Source organism: Odocoileus virginianus, chromosome 31 (assembly GCF_023699985.2).
Source record: "Odocoileus virginianus isolate 20LAN1187 ecotype Illinois chromosome 31, Ovbor_1.2, whole genome shotgun sequence".
In the NCBI taxonomy this organism is placed as follows: Eukaryota; Metazoa; Chordata; class Mammalia; order Artiodactyla; family Cervidae; genus Odocoileus; species Odocoileus virginianus.
Window position 1 is genome coordinate 20,332,781 of NC_069704.1, and position 19,341 is coordinate 20,352,121.

The 19,341-nt window shown below is 40.7% G+C and overlaps 1 protein-coding gene across 1 annotated transcript; it reads left to right on the top strand.

Annotated features, from left to right (window-relative positions):
- Nucleotides 1-230: 230 nt before the first annotated feature.
- LOC110124879 (acyl-coenzyme A amino acid N-acyltransferase 2-like) lies at nt 231-15,944 on the top strand. Its single transcript, XM_070459363.1, has 4 exons — nt 231-341; nt 7,008-7,502; nt 7,733-7,935; nt 11,450-15,944. Exons 2-4 carry the CDS (start codon nt 7,040-7,042, stop codon nt 12,041-12,043), a joined length of 1,260 nt encoding a protein of 419 aa, XP_070315464.1. The 5' UTR covers nt 231-341; nt 7,008-7,039; the 3' UTR covers nt 12,044-15,944.
- The last annotated feature ends 3,397 nt before the right edge of the window (nt 15,945-19,341 follow it).

Here is a 19,341-nt window from a genome sequence, read left to right on the forward strand (position 1 = left end):
AGAGCTAGGAGTTGAGAGAAGTTCAGGGAAGAGGCATAGAAACCAGACCTATGTGACGAAATGAAAGACTCCACTATGAAACACTTGGATTGAAAGGCACGCCAGCTCAACTGAGTCTCTGCCCAGAGCCTGTGGCAGCATGTGCTGATAACCCCGCCCCTGAGAACTTAAAAAAAAAAAGAAGTCAGCTGATTGTTTCTATGGAGATAGTTTCAACTTTGACCAGTAGGCTGGGGTATTTTGAAGGATCTAAATTAGCAAGCAACAGGCAAGTGTCTAGTGCTCTTCGCTGGCTCAGTAAGGCACCTCACTCCGGACTGCTCCCTACAGCTGAATTCAGGGTGAGTAAAGTAGAAAAGATCTTCTTTCTGATTTCAGCCACAGGGCACCCGGGAAGGCTGTTTGCATCTTGCTGTGTGTATTTTGTTCACTTCAGTGGGTAGCTCAGTTCTCTGAAAAACCAGCAATTACTATCCCAGGTGGTTTATTGTTCAAATGCAGATTGATGCTAGCTACATCAAGCTACCTGGAAGACTGTTTAGGAGACTATCTTGGAGGCAAAAGGGCTTTCCTGGTGGCTCAGACGGTAAAGAATCTGCTTGCAATGCAGAAGACCCAGGTTCAATCTCTGGGTTGGAAAGATACCGTGGAGAGGGGAATGGAAACCCACTTTGCTATTCTTGCCTGGAGAATCTCATGGACAGAGGAGCCTGGTGGGCTATATAGTCCATGAGGTCACAAAGAGCGGGACATAGCTGATCAACTAACACTTTCACTTTTACTTTGGAGGCAAAATGCACACTTGCCTACAAAAGTCAAGATCCAGCCTAATGTGACTACCGGAGAGATGTTTCTTGACTCAAGGAATAGTTTTCTGGGATTTATTAGGAGGAAGAAGTGCTGGGGTGAAGAAAGAAAAGCCACGGGCTTCTAAAGGGAATGGAATCTTTGTTTCTTGATTAGTGATGGTAATTTTAAGTTCCATGGGAACTTTGCTCTCTTTTACTCTTTGCTTCCTGCTTCTGATGTGTTGATGTCCTGCCAGTTCTTGACTGCCCTTCCTCTAACAGGTCAAGGTCTTGAATAGTGCAGGCTTGATCCCCACCCTTCACCCTGGGACTCTGGGGGTGGGGGGGTGGTGAAACCTGCTTAGCAACGTGGGTTTCAGCTTTCGGACCCTATCAGGTTGCTTCCATTTTGCTGAGGGCTCCCTCTCTACAACCACACGTGAGGCAGCTGAGTTCTTGTTTCCTGCTCTCCGGTTGCTTTCTACGTTTGGTTTCTTTGACAGTTGCTAGTATACAGGGTCCTGCCTTCTGCTGCAAGGAAGTGAGGAAATGTGGAAATTTTGTGCCATTGAATTTTGAGGAATTTTGCATCTTAAGTAGCCCATAAAAATTCACCTGGTCTTCTGTTCTATCTTCACACTATCTCTGAGATATGTCACTCATATTTTGGTATTTCTATTTTACCTTGTTTTCCTTCTTCCTCCAGAGGGAGGCCAGTTGATACTTTTTGCCTCAGAAAAGGACAGTACACCAGGAAGAGAAAACAAAGATCTTTACTTGGCCTTTATGGTGCAATATCCTAATGGATGACCTGAATTCCATAAGTCACAAATGGGTGTGTTTCATTTGGTCCACACCTTGGATTGATTTGTGTTTCTTTGGTGGTTGTTGGGTGGTTTTGTATGCATGTATTTTTTTTTTTTTAATATAATACATTTGAGTGCCTATAGATGGGCTGGTAGTCTTAGATTCACTACAGTCTTATATTTTGTTCATCTCTGGTCTTTATCTATAAATTTATATTACCTGTCTGACCCCAATAGGTATATGGATGCCATATACCTTGGCATGGAACCCTTGGCATCCATTGTAAAATGGGTTTAGAAGAATGCATCATCAAGTAAGCTCATCATCGAGCATTCTCGGTCACTCAGTCATGTCCAACTCTTTGCGACCCCATGGACAACAGCCTGCCAGGCTCCTCTGTCCATGGAACATTCCAGGCAAGAATACTGGAGTGGGTTTTCATTTCCTACTCCAGGGTATCTTCCTAACTCAGGGATCGAATCCACACCTCTTTGAGTCTCCTGCATTGGCAGGCAGGTTCTCTACCACTAGCACCACCCATTGGGCCTGCATTGGTTCAGACAGTAAAGAATCTGTCTGCAATGCTGGAAACCTGGGTTTGATACCTGGGTCGGGAATATAAATTACTCTGAATCTAGAAAAATAGAAAAAATTTACATTTCCTGCATATGTGGGTTTGTGGACTATAAAGTTTAATTCTACTGTTCCATTACTAGTTCTGCCACATCACGGTATATATTAATATTTAACCAAAGGGCTTTAGAATTAAGGAACAGGAAAGATAAAGGTATAATCAAGAAAGAGGGTATACCAGGATATATATTAATATTTAACATAAGTCTTCAGAGTTGGGGAAAGGAAGAGATGAAGTTAAAATCAAGAAAGAAGTAGGAAAGAAAAGCAAGAGGGAGGGGCCCGGAAAAGAATGAGCTTTCATGTGTCTATCCTCATTTGGGGAAGATAAGTAAGGTGTGTAAGTAGGGAAGGATGGCACTGGTTAAAATTCTTACTTCACCATTAACAACATAGGCAAGTTTGGGTAAGTCATTTAACTAGCTGAGCTCAATTTTCTAATTTGCAGTTTAAGGATAATAATGATTTTTTTTTATTCCCATAGATTTTTTTGTGAGGGTCAAGAGAAATAATAAACATAAAAGGGTCTTGAAAAGTGAAAAGGCTTTACTATGCAGATTCCTACTACCCAGTGACAAGCCTTTAGTAAGTGCTCAGTAATTGTTTCCTATTACAGAAAAAAGGGAAATGAGGGGAGAATTGAATTCCAAAGGCCACTTAAAATAACCAGCCCCATTACTTGTCAAATAATTGTGATATTCGGTTTGTCTTTTCCCCTTTCCTGGAGTCACTGCTGCGTTTTTTAGTTGTTAAAGATCATGCCCAGTGAAACAGGACCACTTGTATTACCAGCAAATTTCCCTCTATATTACACCAATAGACTTTGTTTTCTTCTTTATCTCAGTCCACAGAGCAGAGTGGGGTTTGGAAGAGGTAATTCAAGGAGGAGAGGCACTCAGCAGCACAGTGTCCTCCTCTCCACTAAACATTGAGCTCACTAGCCTTCACAAGCCCCCGCTAATTGCATCTCAAACTGAGAATGGTCTCTGGCTATGGTCCTTTCACACAGTACCCTATGAGGCTAAACAACCAGGAATGGAACTGCTTAGCCCCGTCCTTCACCTCATACTTAGAGTTCAAAAACACATGTAAATCCATGGCTGATTCATGTCAATGTATGGCAAAAACCACTACAATATTGTAAAGTAATTAGCCTCCAACTAATAAATAAATGGAAAAAAAGACAACCAACTGTTTCTCTTTTTTTCCAATTAAGAGCTCTTGTGGAAACCCTAATGACATTTTGCAGAACCTCAGAGTTCCTCAGAACCCCAGATTTGAGAATCCCAAATCTTCTTTTGTAAGTGTGTGTGTGTGTGTGTGTGTGTGTGTGTGTGTATACATGTGTATGTATTGGGTGGACCAAAATTTTCATTCTGGGTTTTCTGTAAGATATTAAGGAAAACCCAAATAAACTTTTTTGCCAACCCAATATTTAAATCTTGGATTTTTCTTGTTTCTTGAATTTATAAGAGAGTGTTATATAAAGAACAGATGACACAGAGGTTTGATTAATCTGAGGTCCAAGAGGTTTACAACTAAGTTCTGCAAAGGAAATCTGTCAAAGTTTGCCTTGGATCCCTACCAGATCTTCCCGAGATCTGCCTCATCAGCCTGTGAAAGGCGACTTTGTTTAGCCCACAAGGCAGTGACTGTGGGATTGCTGATCACGCGGCTACTTCCTACTCTGTGTGTGGCCAAGAAATCAGAGACACCATTCACAAGCACACATTGTTGACTTACCGAGTGATCTCTCTCTCTCTCTATTTCATGTGTTCTTGGGAGAATTCCTACTTCTTACGGGAACTATCATTGTAATCTAATTCCTTGCATATACCTTGGTGTAAATGGCAAAATCTAGACCTAGAATACTAAGGACCATTACAGGGAATTTCTGACAATTCAGAATCAATGACTTTACACATTTAACAGGAGCTCCAAAAAAACTAGGAGATAAAACAGTAAGCCTAGTCAGCTAAGTCCTGAGACCCCAAAACAAAATTCTAAGAAAGATTCCTTTCAAAGACTGAAATCTTCTGAAACCTATTTTCTGGCATCTCTCTTTCCTCTGACGCTTATTTCTGTAATTGCAGACCTTCTTTCTTCAGGGGCTTCTCAGGATAGGAGCAAACTAATTTCTGTCTCTGTCTCTCTTTCCTCAAATGTCCATACTCTACCCCAAGGCTGGTTTTCTGTGATAATCTGGGTGCAGTGTCTGCACTTTATGGATACACTCACACAGAAAGAGTCCAGGGACAGGACTAGCGTGAGGTAAGAGGGCACCTTGGGTGCAAAATTTCAGGATGTCAAAGGCAAGGCCACGCAAGTCAACTCTGCTACCAAAGTTGGTACCCAACTTTGCTACCTCTGCTTCACCTTTAGTCTTTATCTTGATAAAGGGACTGGTGAGCTCTGAGTCCCAATTCCAAGTTGGCAAGGGAGGAACATTCCAGGCATATCTTGAGTCAGGTGACCAGTCCTGATCCAGTCAGCAACAACCCCCAGGAAGGAGGTCATATTGTATAAACATAGCTATGGATTGTCCATCTCTGGGCTTAGGGGGCAATTCTCAGATAAAGAGAGACCATGACTTGTAAAGAAATTCTAATATTTTACATTACAAAAGCACTATATAAGTAGAGTATCTTCATTACTTGTTTGGTGCTATTTTTTTTTTCTTGCTCCCATTATGAATTTCATAACTCTGAAGTATGTACAATATATAATTTACTATATGAGTATCAGTAAGATTTCCTAAAGTTTTAACACATGGTTGCTACCCTTGAGTTTGCAATCCACCTGGGAGAATGAGACCAGATGCAGAATGCATGCAGGAGAGTAGTTATGTTAAGTAATTCAAATGATTCTATTTGAAAATAAAATCTGTAGTGAGTCACTATTATACGGAAGTTTTGAGAAGGAAGAAGAATGTGTGGAATAAGGCTCTCAAGTACCCCTTCTTAATGATTTCTTTTTTGGGAAGAAAGAAATAACAGATACAAAGAGTTATAGGAAGGACCAGATCAGAAAATACCAAGGCAGCCCTGAAATGTCACACAGGATATGGGGTGTTCTTATTCATATTACATGTCCTGTCTCCCTAAGATGACTGAAAGACCCAGGAGGTTTGAATTGATGCAACCTCCTTCTGTGTAGAACTCTGCTGGTATTAAAGGAAAACATTCACAAGCTTTCTATTTATTCCAAATTATTCTATTGATCATGAGTTTTCAAATGGTCAGTAATACTGGTTGTTGATGGGGAAACAGGTGAGAGGGAGTGTGTCCTTTGCGGAAAATTATTTTCTTTTAAAAATTGTTTTGCTTTTTAAATTTTTGGCTGTGCTGAGAAGTTTGTGGAATTTTAGTTCCCCAACCAGGGATGGAACCCAGACCTTTGGCATTGAGAGAGTGGAGTTCTAACCACTGAACCACCAGGGACTTTCCAGGAAATCACTTTTTCGTAAAAGGAATGCAAAATGCATTTTTTTCCCTTGACCCTCTCTTTCCTCTGAAGATCCCCTTTCAACAGTGAAAAACTGAGCATTAAGACCCCGCTCCCGCCCCTGCACTGCCAGACCCTGTTTACTTTCTCCAGAATCTTTTCTGGTCACAAATATAAAGCCTAAAGCCCTCACTTTGCATTCCTCCATAAAATAAAATCAAGGATCCCTTAGAGAATCAAACTTTCTGAGGGAACACCTATTACTACAATTTGTCTGAAAATATTGTTGGAAAATGATGCATATCTATATCAAAGTCTCATGTGAGAAATTTCTTTTAGGAAGATATTGGAAAGGCCTCACTTTTTGCTTTCCGTTGATAAACTGGTAACCCTTTCTATGAGAATAATTAGAACAACACGACTGACAGGTGCCTTTTTCCCTTTGGTTGTCATTCATTCAGTGTTTCTGATTCTAGTTCATATTTTCCCAGACCCTATTTTTATTTTATTATGTCTCTGTTACCTATAAACAGGTTCAAATCCTTTGTGAATGAGGTATATAAGAAAGGAGAGAAAGAAGGAAGAGAGTGAGGGAGGAGAATACCCCAATTTTGCTCATAAAAGGACAGAGTATGAAATAGCTGACCAAATGTATATTTCATTCTCTTTGCTACAAACAACATTTGATATTTACCACTCCACTGGAAAGCCATAGAAGCAGATCACGAAATTTTATTTTCCCTGAAAAAGAACAAATAATGGGAACTCTGAAAAGAGCTGGTGGTTGGTCTTACAATGGCAGAGAGGGATTGGAAATTTGAAAAAGTGAAAAACAAATAATACTCTAACATATTTCTTGTTTATGTAGATATGGGAATTGAAAAGCAGCACTGAAAAAAAAAATAAAGAAAGAAAAGAAAAGCAGCACTGATCCTTCCAGGAAACCCTTAATCATGCTTTACCCCTTGGAGCCTAACAAACACCTGTGAAACACATCACCTGGGAATGACCTCAGCTGAAGAACTGAAGCTCAATTTACTCAAAACCACAAAACTAAGATTTCCTTCAGTTCTGTAATGGCTAAGACAGGAGGCTGTAGTGTTAAGACCTAGCTTGAATTTCCTATTAATTATTTACACTTGGGTATGCCACTTAACCTTCCTCATATGTAAAATGAGAATAATGAGTATGCTCTGCACACTTTATTTTTCCCTCCTCCAAATGTTCTGTGTATTTTGTACTATATCTCCAGAAGTCTGGGTCAGTGTAAGCCTTGTCTGAGCCTCTTCCTTGGAACCAAAATCTCCAACTCAAAAGTCTTCTCTCTCACTGCAGGAAACACCACTTGGTCCCTTTGCCTGCTGCCAATGTTCCAGCTGACAGTCACTCCGGCAAGTGCCCTGGCGGATGAGCCTGTGCACATCCAAGCGACAGGCCTGCCCCCACTGCAGATGGTGACCCTCATAGCAACCATGAAGGATGACAAGGGGAATTTATACCGGTCCCGAGCTTTCTACAGGGCCAACGAGGCTGGGGAACTGGACCTGAAGCGAGATCCTGCCGTGGGGGGCCACTACATGGGGGTCCATCCGATGGGCCTTATCTGGTCCCTGCAATCCGAGAGGCCTTTTGCCAGGCTAATTAAGAGGGATGTGATGAACACACCCTTCTGGATCACTCTGGATCTATACGACTCAGTTTACATACACAAGGTAGGCGACGTTCAGCCCAAGGCCAGCCAGGTGCTGCAGCGCTGGTTCTCCAGCCCTGACCTGGAGCGGGTGCCCATCCGAGAAGGTCGAGTGAGAGGAGCCCTGTTCCTGCCTCCAGGTGAGACTCATCTCGGGGGACCTAGAAAACACGGCTGGTGGGGATAAAAGCAAAAACAAAGGCATCTAGTTGTTGAACTAGGATTTCCCACAATCTTTTAAAAGTAACAAGCCGTTTTGTTGTGTATCAAAGTGAAATTCATTCTGCTCAGCTTGTACTTTTGCTGTTATCTACTCAGCCCTTCTGACACTCTTTCTGATCTCATTTTCTTCTCTTTTTGCTGCTCTTAGGGGAAGGCCCATTCCCAGGACTCCTTGATTTGTTAGGGGGCATCGGGGGTCTTGTTGAATATCGGGCCAGTCTTTTGGCTGCCCGTGGCTTTGCAGTGCTGGCTTTAGCATATTTTGCCTATGATGACCTGCCCAATCAGCTGGAGGAGGTGGACCTGGAATATTTTGAGGAGGCTGCCGACTTGCTACTAGCTCATCCCAAGGTACTTAAAATACTTTTCATTTTACCTGGCAATATTATAGCAAATATATATATATATATATATATATGTATCTCACAAATGTCTGTTTTGCCTACGTTACCAGTCTGTTTAGACTGGGGCACAGCACACTTGAGTTAAAATTGGGGATAATAATATCAACCCTGTAGGATTGCTGGGCTGATTAGGATCAGCTTAATGCTTACTGGCACAGAGAAGACAATAAATATTGGGTATATTATGATCCTCTTCATTTTCTAGTTCAAAAAGGTTTATATATTAGGTATTTCTTGAAAGTGCTGCACTTGATATGTCAGCAAATTTGGAAAACTCAGCAGTGGCCACAGAACTGGAAAAGGTCAGTTTTCATTCCAATCCCAAATAAAGGCAATGCCAAAGAATGCTCAAACTACTGCACAATTGCACTCATCTCACATGCTAGTAAAGTAATGCTCAAAATTCTCCAAGCCAGGCTTCAGCTATACGTGAACTGTGAATTTCCAGATGTTCAAGATGGTTTTAGAAAAGGCAGAGGAACCAGAGATCAAATTGTTAACCTCTGCTGGATCATTGAAAAAGCAAGAGAGTTCCCAAAAAAATCTACTTCTGCTTTATTGACTATGCCAAAGCCTTTGACTGTATGGATCATAATAAACTATAGAAAATTCTGAAAGAGATGGGAATAACAGACCACCTGACCTGCCGCTTGAGAAATCTGTATGCAAAGGTTAGAACTGGACATGGAACAACAGACTGGTTCAAAATAGGAAAGGGAGTACATCAAGGCTGTATATTGTCACCCTGCTCATTTAACTTATATGCAGAGTACATCATGAGAAACGCTGGGCTGGATGAAGCACAAGCTGGAATCAAGATTGCTGGGAGAAATATCAATAACCTCAGATATGCAGATTACACCACCCTTATGGCAGAAAGTGAAGAAGAACTAAAGAGTCTCTTGATGAAAGTGAAAGAGGAGAGTGAAGAAGTTGGCTTAAAGTTCAACATTCAGAAAACTAAGATCATGGCATCTGGTCCCATCACTTCATGGGAAATAGATGGGGAAACAGTGGCCGACTTTATTTTTCTGGGCTCCAAAATCACTGCAGATGGTGACTGCAGCCATGAAATTAAAAGACACTTACTCCTTGGAAGGAAAGTTATGACCAACCTAGACAGCATATTAAAAAGCAGAGACATTACTTTGTCAACAAAGTTCTGTCTAGTTGAGGCTATGGTTTTTCCAGTGGTCATGTATGGATGTGAGAGTTGGACTCTAAAGAAAGCTGAGCACAGAAGAATTGATGCTTTTGAACTGTGGTGTTGGAGAAGACTCTTGAGAGTCCCTTGGACTGCAAGGAGATCCAACCAGTCCATCCTAAAGGAGAGCAGTCCTGGGTGCTCATTGAAAGAACTGATGTTGAAGCTGAAACTGCAATACTTTGGCCACCTGATGCGAAGAGCTGACTCATTTGAAAAGACCCTGATGCTTGGAAAGATTGAGGGCAGGAGGAGAAGAGGGCCACAGAGGATGAGATGATTGAGTGGCATCACCGACTCAATGGACATGGGTTTTGGTGGACTCTGGGAGTTGGTGATGGACAGGGAGGCCTGGCGTGCTGCGGTTCATGGGGTCACAAAGAGTCGGACACAACTGAGCGACTGAACTGAACTGAACAGAACAGTTCAACCTGACGTGGTAGAACAATCATATCACCTAATTTTTATTAAGTGATTATTTGTTAGACTCTATGCTATATACTTTATATGTACCCTTTTATTTAATGCTCATAATTACCAGATGAAAGTACTTTTGACATGATCCTCATCTTTCAGATGAGAAGGCCTACCCATCTCAGTTGAGTAAGACGCCAAAACTCCACAGCCAGTTAGCAACAGAGCCTTCGGGCAATGTCTTTGCTCCAAACCATTGTCATTCTGGCTCCCTGAATTGTATCTTTCTCCCCTGGGAGAGCCTTGACTCTTCTCAAGAAGAGTCAGGATATGTTTCCTATTGGACCATCACCAGTACTCCCATTTTGTGTTATCATCATTATAATCAAATAGATGTATGACTTTTTCTAAGCATATTTTGGCTCTTTTTAAAGGATTGCCTAGAAGGAATTAAATCCCAGATAAAATGTTTTCAACTGATTTTTTTTTTGTTTTCTCATTTCAAGATTTAACTATTTGTGACACTTTATGAGGAGAAAGGGCAATTGCCAAAATTCAATTTGTGGTTAAATTCAGCAGAAGAGGTTCAATTTCCACCTCTGCCCCTTGATACTGTCATAACCTTGAGCAAGACTTAAACTTTCTGAATCTCCATTTTCTTGGGAGGAATTAGATGACATGTGTAAAGCACTTATGGAGGGCCTCGCATATAGTAAATGCTCAATAAATACACCTCATCACTTGTGCCCGTCTGGCTTCTTCCCTTTTTCTTTTCCCATACCCTCAATCCATCCCAAAGTGCTTTAGGTTCTTTCTCAATACATTATGGCCTCTTCTCCCTCTTGGCTGATGTACTAGTCCACTCCCTCATTGCTGCTCACCTGTTATTCTGCAACAGTGCATCAGTCAGCTACAGCCCTCTTTTCCCACTCCACGTGGATTGTTCCCAGATGTGGTTGCACACTGGATTTCCTTGGCCATAGTTTATAGTACCAGATTCTTGGGGCCACTCAGACCTATTAAATTAGCTCTCAAAAAAACTGGATCTCAGAAAGTTCTGATTATTAAAGTCCCCCCCCTCCCCCCAGGTAATTCTGATGATAGAAAGGTGTGGGGGATACAACTGTGAGCAAAGTAAATACACAGGGTTACTATGTATTTGCCATTGTTCATCCAGATTGCCCTTCCTTTCTTCATTCTTCTCTCAGACTTCTTCACTTCCCACTGCTCCCTCAGCCCAGCACAAAATTAAGGACTCCCTCTTGTGACCCCTGCTTTGCCTACTGGACTGGGTACTGAAATCCAGTTTATAGAATCCGAGTCTTTCATCTTTACCCTCCCAATGCTTCCAGGATTAGCCTTTAGGTTAACCAATATGCAAATCCTCTGTAGCTGTAAAATGCCGTTTAAATAGGAATTACACTTACCTAGTAGTTGAAAGAACCCAGGACACCTCCTTTTCTAGCTGGAGAGAAGAATTTGATTCTTCAGAATGTTTACCTGCCTCTGCTTGAATGTTGCTGATACATTAGACCCTTTTTGCTTTATATAGAACTCTGCTTTTGATGAGCAATTTTAGTGTCTATTGTTTTACTTGATCTTCATAACAGTTGTGCAAGGTAGGTAATATTATGACCCGCCCCCTCTCCCCCCATAAGACAATAAGGCTTAGGGAGTGTAAGTAGATGATGATCTCTCTTGGTCTCAGAAGCTGGTAAGCCCTAGTGCCGGGACTCCCACTCCCCATTTCCTGACTCTCCCTGTCATCCCAGCTCACTGGCCGGTAGGACAGCTCCTTCTCAGAGAATGGCCCTTAATGGGCTCCCTTCATTTTGTCCTTCAGGTCCAAAAGCCGGGAATTGGAGTGATATCTGTGAGCAAAGGTGCGGAGATCGGGCTGGCCATGGCCTGCTACCTCAAGCAGGTGGCAGCCACTGTCTGCATCAATGGGACCAACGCCATCCATGAATTTCCGCTCAGGTACAAGGATCTGGTCATGGCCCCCATCCCCTCGCACCCAGAGCGCATGCAGGTCAACGTCGAGGGCGCTGTGCGCATCCGCCACTTCAAGGGCGACCCCCGAGATGAACGGAATCAACACAGTGTGCTTCCTGTTGAAAAGGCCCGGGGCCCAATCCTCTTCGTTGTAGGCGAGGCTGACGAATGCTTCAACAGCAAAGAATACGCTGAGCAGGCGCTGGACCAGCTGCGGAGGCACGGGAAAAGCAGCGGAAGGATGCTGGCCTACCCTGGGGCGGGCCACCTGCTAGAGCCACACTACGGGCCCTTGTGCTATATGTCCTGGAGCCGCGGCCTCTTCCTCCCCATGCTCTGGGGCGGGGAGCCTGAGGGCCACGCTGCGGCCCAGGAGCACTCCTGGCAAGAGATCCTGAAATTCTTCAGGCAACACCTTGTTTTGGGCAGAAGCACACTCTAAGGGGGATGTTGGGGTGGGGAGACCAGGAAAAAAAAAAAAAAAGGAAGAAGAATCAGGGAGGGCTATGGGTGAGGAAAGGGGCTCTCTTGATTTCTCTAGATTCACAGTCATCTTGAGTCAACTGGAAGGAAATTGGACAAAATCAAAGAATCAGATGCATATGAAATATTTCTGATAAAATTGTATGTGCTTTGTAAATTTTTGTAAATTGAATCTAGTTGATATGCACCAGGGTACGTTGCTCCTTCAAAATTTTGATGCCCTTGAACATTGAATAACCTTTTGTATCCCGACTGGGGAGACCTTGGATCCGGGTATTGCCAATCTAGATGAATTTCCTGGAACTCTGAAGTCCCTTGTGAAGTCATATTCTGTTTAAACTATTTTGAGTTGAATTTGACATTTGATTTGAAAAGTTCTGATACCACCATCAGGTTTAGTGCTTGCTATGGATTTCCAGTAGATATCTTAACTCTTTTTTTGGGGGGGGGATAGGATGTTTCTTTTTCTTCCTAAAATGTATTTTGTTAAAAAATTTTAAACAGGAGTGGGATTAAATGCTTATGTGCTTCTGGAGCATTTAGTGACTAAATGAGTTATATTTAAAGTGATTACAGGAGTGCCTGGCACATAGTGATTTCAGTATCAGAGTTAGCTATTATCATTTCCATAATCCTTTTCTCCTTCTATCTGTTAATATGGTGAATTGTATTCATTGATACACTAATTTTTCTTATTCATCTAATTCTACTAGATCAGTTTCTCATCTTGACTAGTTTGGGTTTTAAAATTAAAAAATTTTTTGGCACTAACCTAGTCATTTATATTTTCAAAGAATTTCATCTCTATTTTCTGGAACACATTTCTCTCTCTCTCTCTCTTTTTAACATATCAACTGTCGTTTTATTTGCATGCTTTCACCTTTTACTTTGAATCCAACTTGCTAAATATTTGTCTATTTTATTGATCTTTTCATAGAACAGCTGTTGGGTTGTTTATGGGTCAAATCTAATTTTCCCTGATTCATCAATTTCTGCTTCTTTGAAATAAGTTTATTCTTTCTGTCATATTTGTGTTTTTCTGGCTTTTTGATATACAGTGTTCTCATTTTGTTAATGTCTAAGTAGTTTGTGATTTACTCCTTGCCCCTCCCTTAAACCCAAGAGTAATTTTACCAAGTATCATCCTGTAGTTAACTTGTTCTTTAAAAGGGAATCTCACTTTGTATTGGAGGGGTCAGATTGTCACCCTCAGAACCCACTGATCAAACTTAGTGTCTCTAAAAATGGTCAACTTGAAATAACATGTTTCATGATGAGATGTAATGTGGAGTGCCCAGCACTTCTTAGAACTCTTCTAACAACACTATTAAGCTTGAAGTTTTAATGTCAAGCTTTAAATCCAGTCCTTAGATCAAACTTCTTACTAATGTGGTAGCTAGTGAAAAAGATAAATGGTACTACAAGGAGACAGCCATAGATTGTCTATCATTCTATGATCTTGTCTCTTCACAAGTTAATTACCAACTGACCTGGTCTCTTTTCATAAGTTAATTGCATGGAAATTTTTGGAATTTTTCACTTTGTAGGATTTTGTTTTTCTTTTTGCATTGGAGTGAGCTGGGGAATTATTCACAATTAAAAGGGACTTGAGAGGCATATCAACCAAATGCTGTGTGTGGGACGGGTTTGAACAAAATAACTGTAAAAATATTTTTGAGGGGTAACTAGAGAAATATGAATATGACTGGATAGTAAACAATACTATGAAATTGTTATCTTGTTAGGTGTAAGAATGGTATTGGGGTTATGTAAAAAAGTAACTTTTTAGAGATGGATAAGAAAAATTTAGAGGTGAAGAGTCACAGTATCTGGGAATCATTTTAAAATACCTCAGGCATATGGAAAATGTGAGAAATTATTATATCTAGATGATGCATATACTGAGGTTTGTTTTCTTTACTTTTTGTATGCTTGCAAATTTTTAATAATGAAAGTTAAAAAATAAGATACAATTGGTATATTTATTTTTCTGCCCAACAGACAAGCACTTTAGCATGCCATACATCTTTTCTCCATGATATACCTCATTAATTTCAGATTAATTTTTTGCAATCAGTAATAATTATTTTAAATTAATTTTCATTGGAGTGTAGTTGCTTTACAATGCTGTATTAGTTTCTGCTATATAGCAAAATGGATCAGTTACATGTATATACACATATATCCCTTCTTTTTTAGATTTTCTTCCCATTTAGGTCACCATAGAGCATTGAGTAGAGTTCCCTCTGCTATACAGTTGGTTCTCATTAGTTGTCTATTGATATTTTATACATAGTAGTGTATGAAGGTCAATCCCAATCTCCTAATTCATCCCCCTCCTCCTTCCCCGCTTGGTAACCATGAGTTAGTTCTCTATATCTGTGACTCTCTGCTTTGCAAATAAGTTCATCTGTACCATTTTTCTAGACTCCACATGTACACGATATTACACAATATTTGTTTTTCTCTTTAGTCTTTTTATTCTGGCATCCATCGTTGCCAATGAGAAATCTGATTCTTGCTACTTTGTGGGATTTTTTTCTTCTTTTTCTGAAAATTTCTTACAATTTTCTCTTTGTTCTTAGTGTTCTGAAATTCCATCAGGATATGACTAGGAGTGGGCTTATTATTAGTATTTTAATTTATTTTGCTTGGTGCCCCTTGGGCTGAACCTGTATCACATGTTCATGCCTAAAGTGATCACAGGTGAGGGAGATGAGACCACCATACTTAGACAATCAAGACTAACCCAGAGGTACAGTGATGGGCCAGCATCCATAGAAAACCATATCCATTTAGTAGACTGTGAACAAAAATAAGATCCATTATTAGGAAGGGCTATTCAGTTGCCAATCAGCAGAGTTTGCCCCGCCTGCTTTCACTATCTCCCCTAATTATTTCAATAACAAGTGAAAATTTGGTTGGGGGAGATGTGCTCTTCTCATTTTTGATGCATTTCAAGTATTTTCTGTAACTAATGGGCAAAGATTACCCCTCAATTAACCTGTTCAGACATTTTGACTCTCAGCATTGCCTTCTGTGTCTGTGTCCTTTGGCTGACTGCAGAAGTATTTCTAGTTTAAACATTTGTAGAATACTTATCTGTATATATGAATCCTACTAACATTCACTCTATCACATTCCCTTTCTAGGGTGTTTAGACAGTCTATCCCAAAGACAAAGGTTTATGTGCCCTTGAACACAAATAATTTATAATGCTGGAAACTGGCAGCCTCTTAGTCTCTGGATTTTCTTTATCTCTAAGGCTTCCCATTTCACTGTTTCTTTGTTGTGTCTTAACCTTGACTAGGTATTTTCCTCTCAGCCTTTGTATGTGGTTTTCACAGATTTCTATTGCTTCTGGTATAAAGTTTAATCAGTTTAAAAATCTCTGCTGCTTACAGGCTTGTTGCATAACCTTTCTCCTTTTTAATTGTACCCACATGTGTCCCGGTGCTTCTGTGATTCTGGACTTACTCCATCCCCCACAGGTGAGTGGTGATTGGTGTAGACCAATCATGGTAGTCTTTTTTCCCTCATCCAGTGATTTGTGTAAGGCACAGAATGTGGCATAATTCTGGCCAATGAGATGTCAGAGACATCTGAAGAGAATAGAGATTGCCTGAAAGAGACATCTTTGGAATTTGGAGGGAAGTTTTCCATTTGGATGTTGTATCTTAAGGTGGATGGTATCCTGAGACCATGAGGGGAGTTGGTCTGAGGACAAAGCCAACACCCAAGGTCTGAGCCAAATGAGTTGCAGAGAAATACTGGAGCTCTAATTATGTTGTTGCCATACTTGTTCCATCTTTGTATTTCTTGTTAATAGACTCAATACACTGTCTTATTTGTTTAAGCCACTTACTTTGGGCTTTTCTCTTCTTTGCTACTAAAGACGATCATGGTCACAAATCTTTCTCCCTCTTGGCAGCCAACCGTCTTTTGGATCTGGCCTGAGGCATTGTAGAAGAACAAACGGCACAACCTAATTTTTTAAATGAAAATATTGCAAGATGAATTAAAAATTAATAACCATCTTGAATTTTATGACATTTATTAGACTTTTAAAGTTTCATAAGATTATATAATATGCATAACCTGAGAGGCATGGATTGTGTTTTATTCTTTTTTAAAGCTTTTTTTTTTGATTTGGACTAATTTTAAAGTCTCTATTGAATTTGTTACAATATTGCTTCTGCTTTATATTCTGTTTTTTTGGCCTCAAGTCATGTGGGATCTTAGCTGCCCAACCAGGGATAGAACTAACCCATGCCTCCTGCATTGGACGGTGAAGTCTTAACCACTGGACTGCCAGGGAAGTCCCAAGGCCCATGTATTGCTGCTGGAGGAGATTGTATTACTTTTTCCTTGTGATGATGCAATAGTGGGGAGAAGTGAAACCTCTGATGGTGAGTAGAGTCACCTCCATCTTCCCAATTGGAAGGGAGCTGAAAATAAGCCATCTATATAGAAAAAATACAGACCAAAATGCTTATTGAGTATTTACTGTATACCAGAAACTTTGCCACAAGGTTTTTTTGAGTTATCTAATTGAATCTTCAGAGCAGCTTTAACAGGAGACATCCCAAGAGGCTCTGAGATGGATTAGCATTGTCATTCAGCTGGTCACAGGGTAGGATCCTGGGTTTGATTTTTAGCAATTTCAGTCCTGTGATTGCAGGAGAGAAGGATCTTTTTCAGAGCACACATAGAAGCTTTCAGATCATCTGTAGGGTACACAAGTTGGGAATTTAAATTCCTTTCATCTTCTTTCCCTACTTTGTCCAGTAACACTAGGAGCAACAAGCCAATCTTATATTTATCAGTTTGCCAAAAATGTTCTAAAGTATCATATATAAATTTACCCAGCCCTTTCATTCTTATAAGAGGTTGATGAGAAGTATTCAGGGGTGCCTTTTTTTTTCCTGTCTTCATTGCCAAGTCATGCCATAGACTATCAGTGTTCTCCTTATTACTCAAAATAGAATAACTAGCATATTTAAATCTAATCAGATTAAAGAGCCAGTTCCAGAAACACCAGAGCCAATTCAAAAAAAATCTTAAAACTCTTTTTCTTTGTTTGTTTGTTTAGAAACACTCTCTGTACAAAAATCTCAGTCAGAGTTCTCAAGAGAAATAGAACCAATACGATAAATACAGAATTTTGTTTTTTTTTAAGGCTTTGGCTCTTGTGGTTACAGAGGCTGAGAAGTCTCCAAGTCCACAACCTGCAATCTGGAGACCCAGAGAGCTGATGGTGTAATTGTAGTCCAAGTCTGAAGGCCTGAGAACCACAAGAGTTAATAATGTGAACTCCAGTCTAAAAGCTGGCCGCCTCGCTATCCAAGGACAGCTGATGTTTCAGTATGAGACTGAAGTCAGGAAAAGACAGATGTCTTAGCTCAAACAGGCAGGAGGAGTTCCCTCCTTTTAAAGGAAGGTCAGCCTTTTTATTCTATTCAGTTTTCCATTAATTGGATGAGGGCCACCTATGTTAGGGAGGGCAATCCATGTTTTTACTCAGTCTGTTGAATCTCATGTAATCTCATCCAAGAACACCCTCACAGATATACCCACAATAATGTTTGACCAAATATTTGGGGCTTCAGTGGCTCAGTCAAGTTAATACATAAAATTAACCACCACAGGATAGATAGTCACTAAATTATTTCCATTTTATCGATGAGTAAACCAAGCCTTGGGGAGCTTAAGTTACCTAAGCTTACACAAATATAGGTGAATTTATAATAGGATTGAATTTACAGTCTTTCAGAACTCATGTAACTATCATTTTACCTGCCTGATAGCAGTAGATACCCAGGTTGCAGTATCTAGGGATGAAATAATCTAATCTTCTCTTAGCTGTTATACCAGTATTATGGCTTCCACTATAATTGAGGTTGGATGTGGTAAGGGTCTTTATAATTTTTTAGTTATATTAAAAGACAGACTAGTCCAATGACAGAGGACCTTTCAATACTTTAACTGATAATACCACATATACAGAAAGAAAAATTCAGACAAGCAGAAGTATGTTCTGTCCTCAGTGACAAAGGTTTAGTGAATGTCTCACATTGCTCTGAATGAAAAAAACTGGGTTAGAGAAGAAAATCCACCAGTAAAGGAAATGTAGTTGAGTTCACAACAGAGAAGTCATCTTATCCATGGGATCAGGACTGTGCAGCAGGCTTTTCCCATGGCTTATTCAGTTATGAAAGTGAAAGTGATAATTGCTTAGTCATGTCTGACTCTTTGCAACCCCATGGACAGTAGCCCACCAGGCTCCTCTGTCCATGGAATTCTCCAGGCAAGAGTGCTGGAGTGGGTTGCCATTCCTTTCTCCATTTCTTCCTGACCCAGGGATTGAACCTGGGTCTCCTGCATTGCAGGCAGACTCTTTACCATTTGAATCACCAGAGAATACACTATTGACCTTTAAAAAGAAATTCACGCTAATCAAGCAACATTTTAACTAATAAAATGGGTTTCTAGACACCTCAGTTACAAGATGAAGTATGGATTGTTGTTGAGTTGCCAAGTCGTGTCTGACTCTTTTGCACCCCATGGATTGTAGCCTGCCAGAACACCTTTGTCCATGGAATTCTCCAGGCAAGAATACTTTAGTGGGTTGCCATTTCCTTCTCCAGGGAATCTTCCCAACCCAGAGATCAAATCGGCATCACCTGTGGCTCTTGCATTGGCAGGTGGGTTCTTTACCACTGAGCCACCTGGGAAGCCTGGGATGTCAACTTTTGGACACAAATGAGTGATGATGCAACCATCAATTAATAAATGTTTCTTGAGTTTACACATGGTGTGTTAAAGATAATATTTGAAAATGTTTTTACATGCTTTTATCCTCACATTTCCTTGCTCTTTTTTCCCCCTGGTTTTATCTGAAACCAAATACAATGATTAGTCAAACCCATTTCACTTGCCTTCACTAATCAAGGTTGTTTTAAGACTTGTATGTCTTATGACTACTTGTCCTCTAAGAGGCATGTAGCATAAACAAGATGTTTGCCTGAGTTATTTTCCAGGATGTTGGACTCTCAGCTCTATCTAGTTCAGGCTGAGCGGGTTAGGACAGGGTAGCACCATCGACCCTCTGGCTGGGCACCTGCTGGTGTCCGCTGGGTGACCTTTTGAACATGAGATGCTTGGAGATTAGCCACACCTGTGCAGGACCATGAGCCTTGCGCCTTTTCCCCATCACCTTTCCCCCACGCCCCCTCTCGCCTCAGCCATTTCCCCTCT

Bases quoted from the DNA above. Each gene is read 5' to 3' on its own strand.
- LOC110124879 (XM_070459363.1), top strand. From the start codon at position 7,040: ATGTTCCAGCTGACAGTCACTCCGGCAAGTGCCCTGGCGGATGAGCCT. The intron at 7,503-7,732 runs GTGAGACTCATC...TGCTGCTCTTAG, and splicing joins AGCCCTGTTCCTGCCTCCAG to GGGAAGGCCCATTCCCAGGA. The intron at 7,936-11,449 runs GTACTTAAAATA...TTTGTCCTTCAG, and splicing joins TGCTACTAGCTCATCCCAAG to GTCCAAAAGCCGGGAATTGG.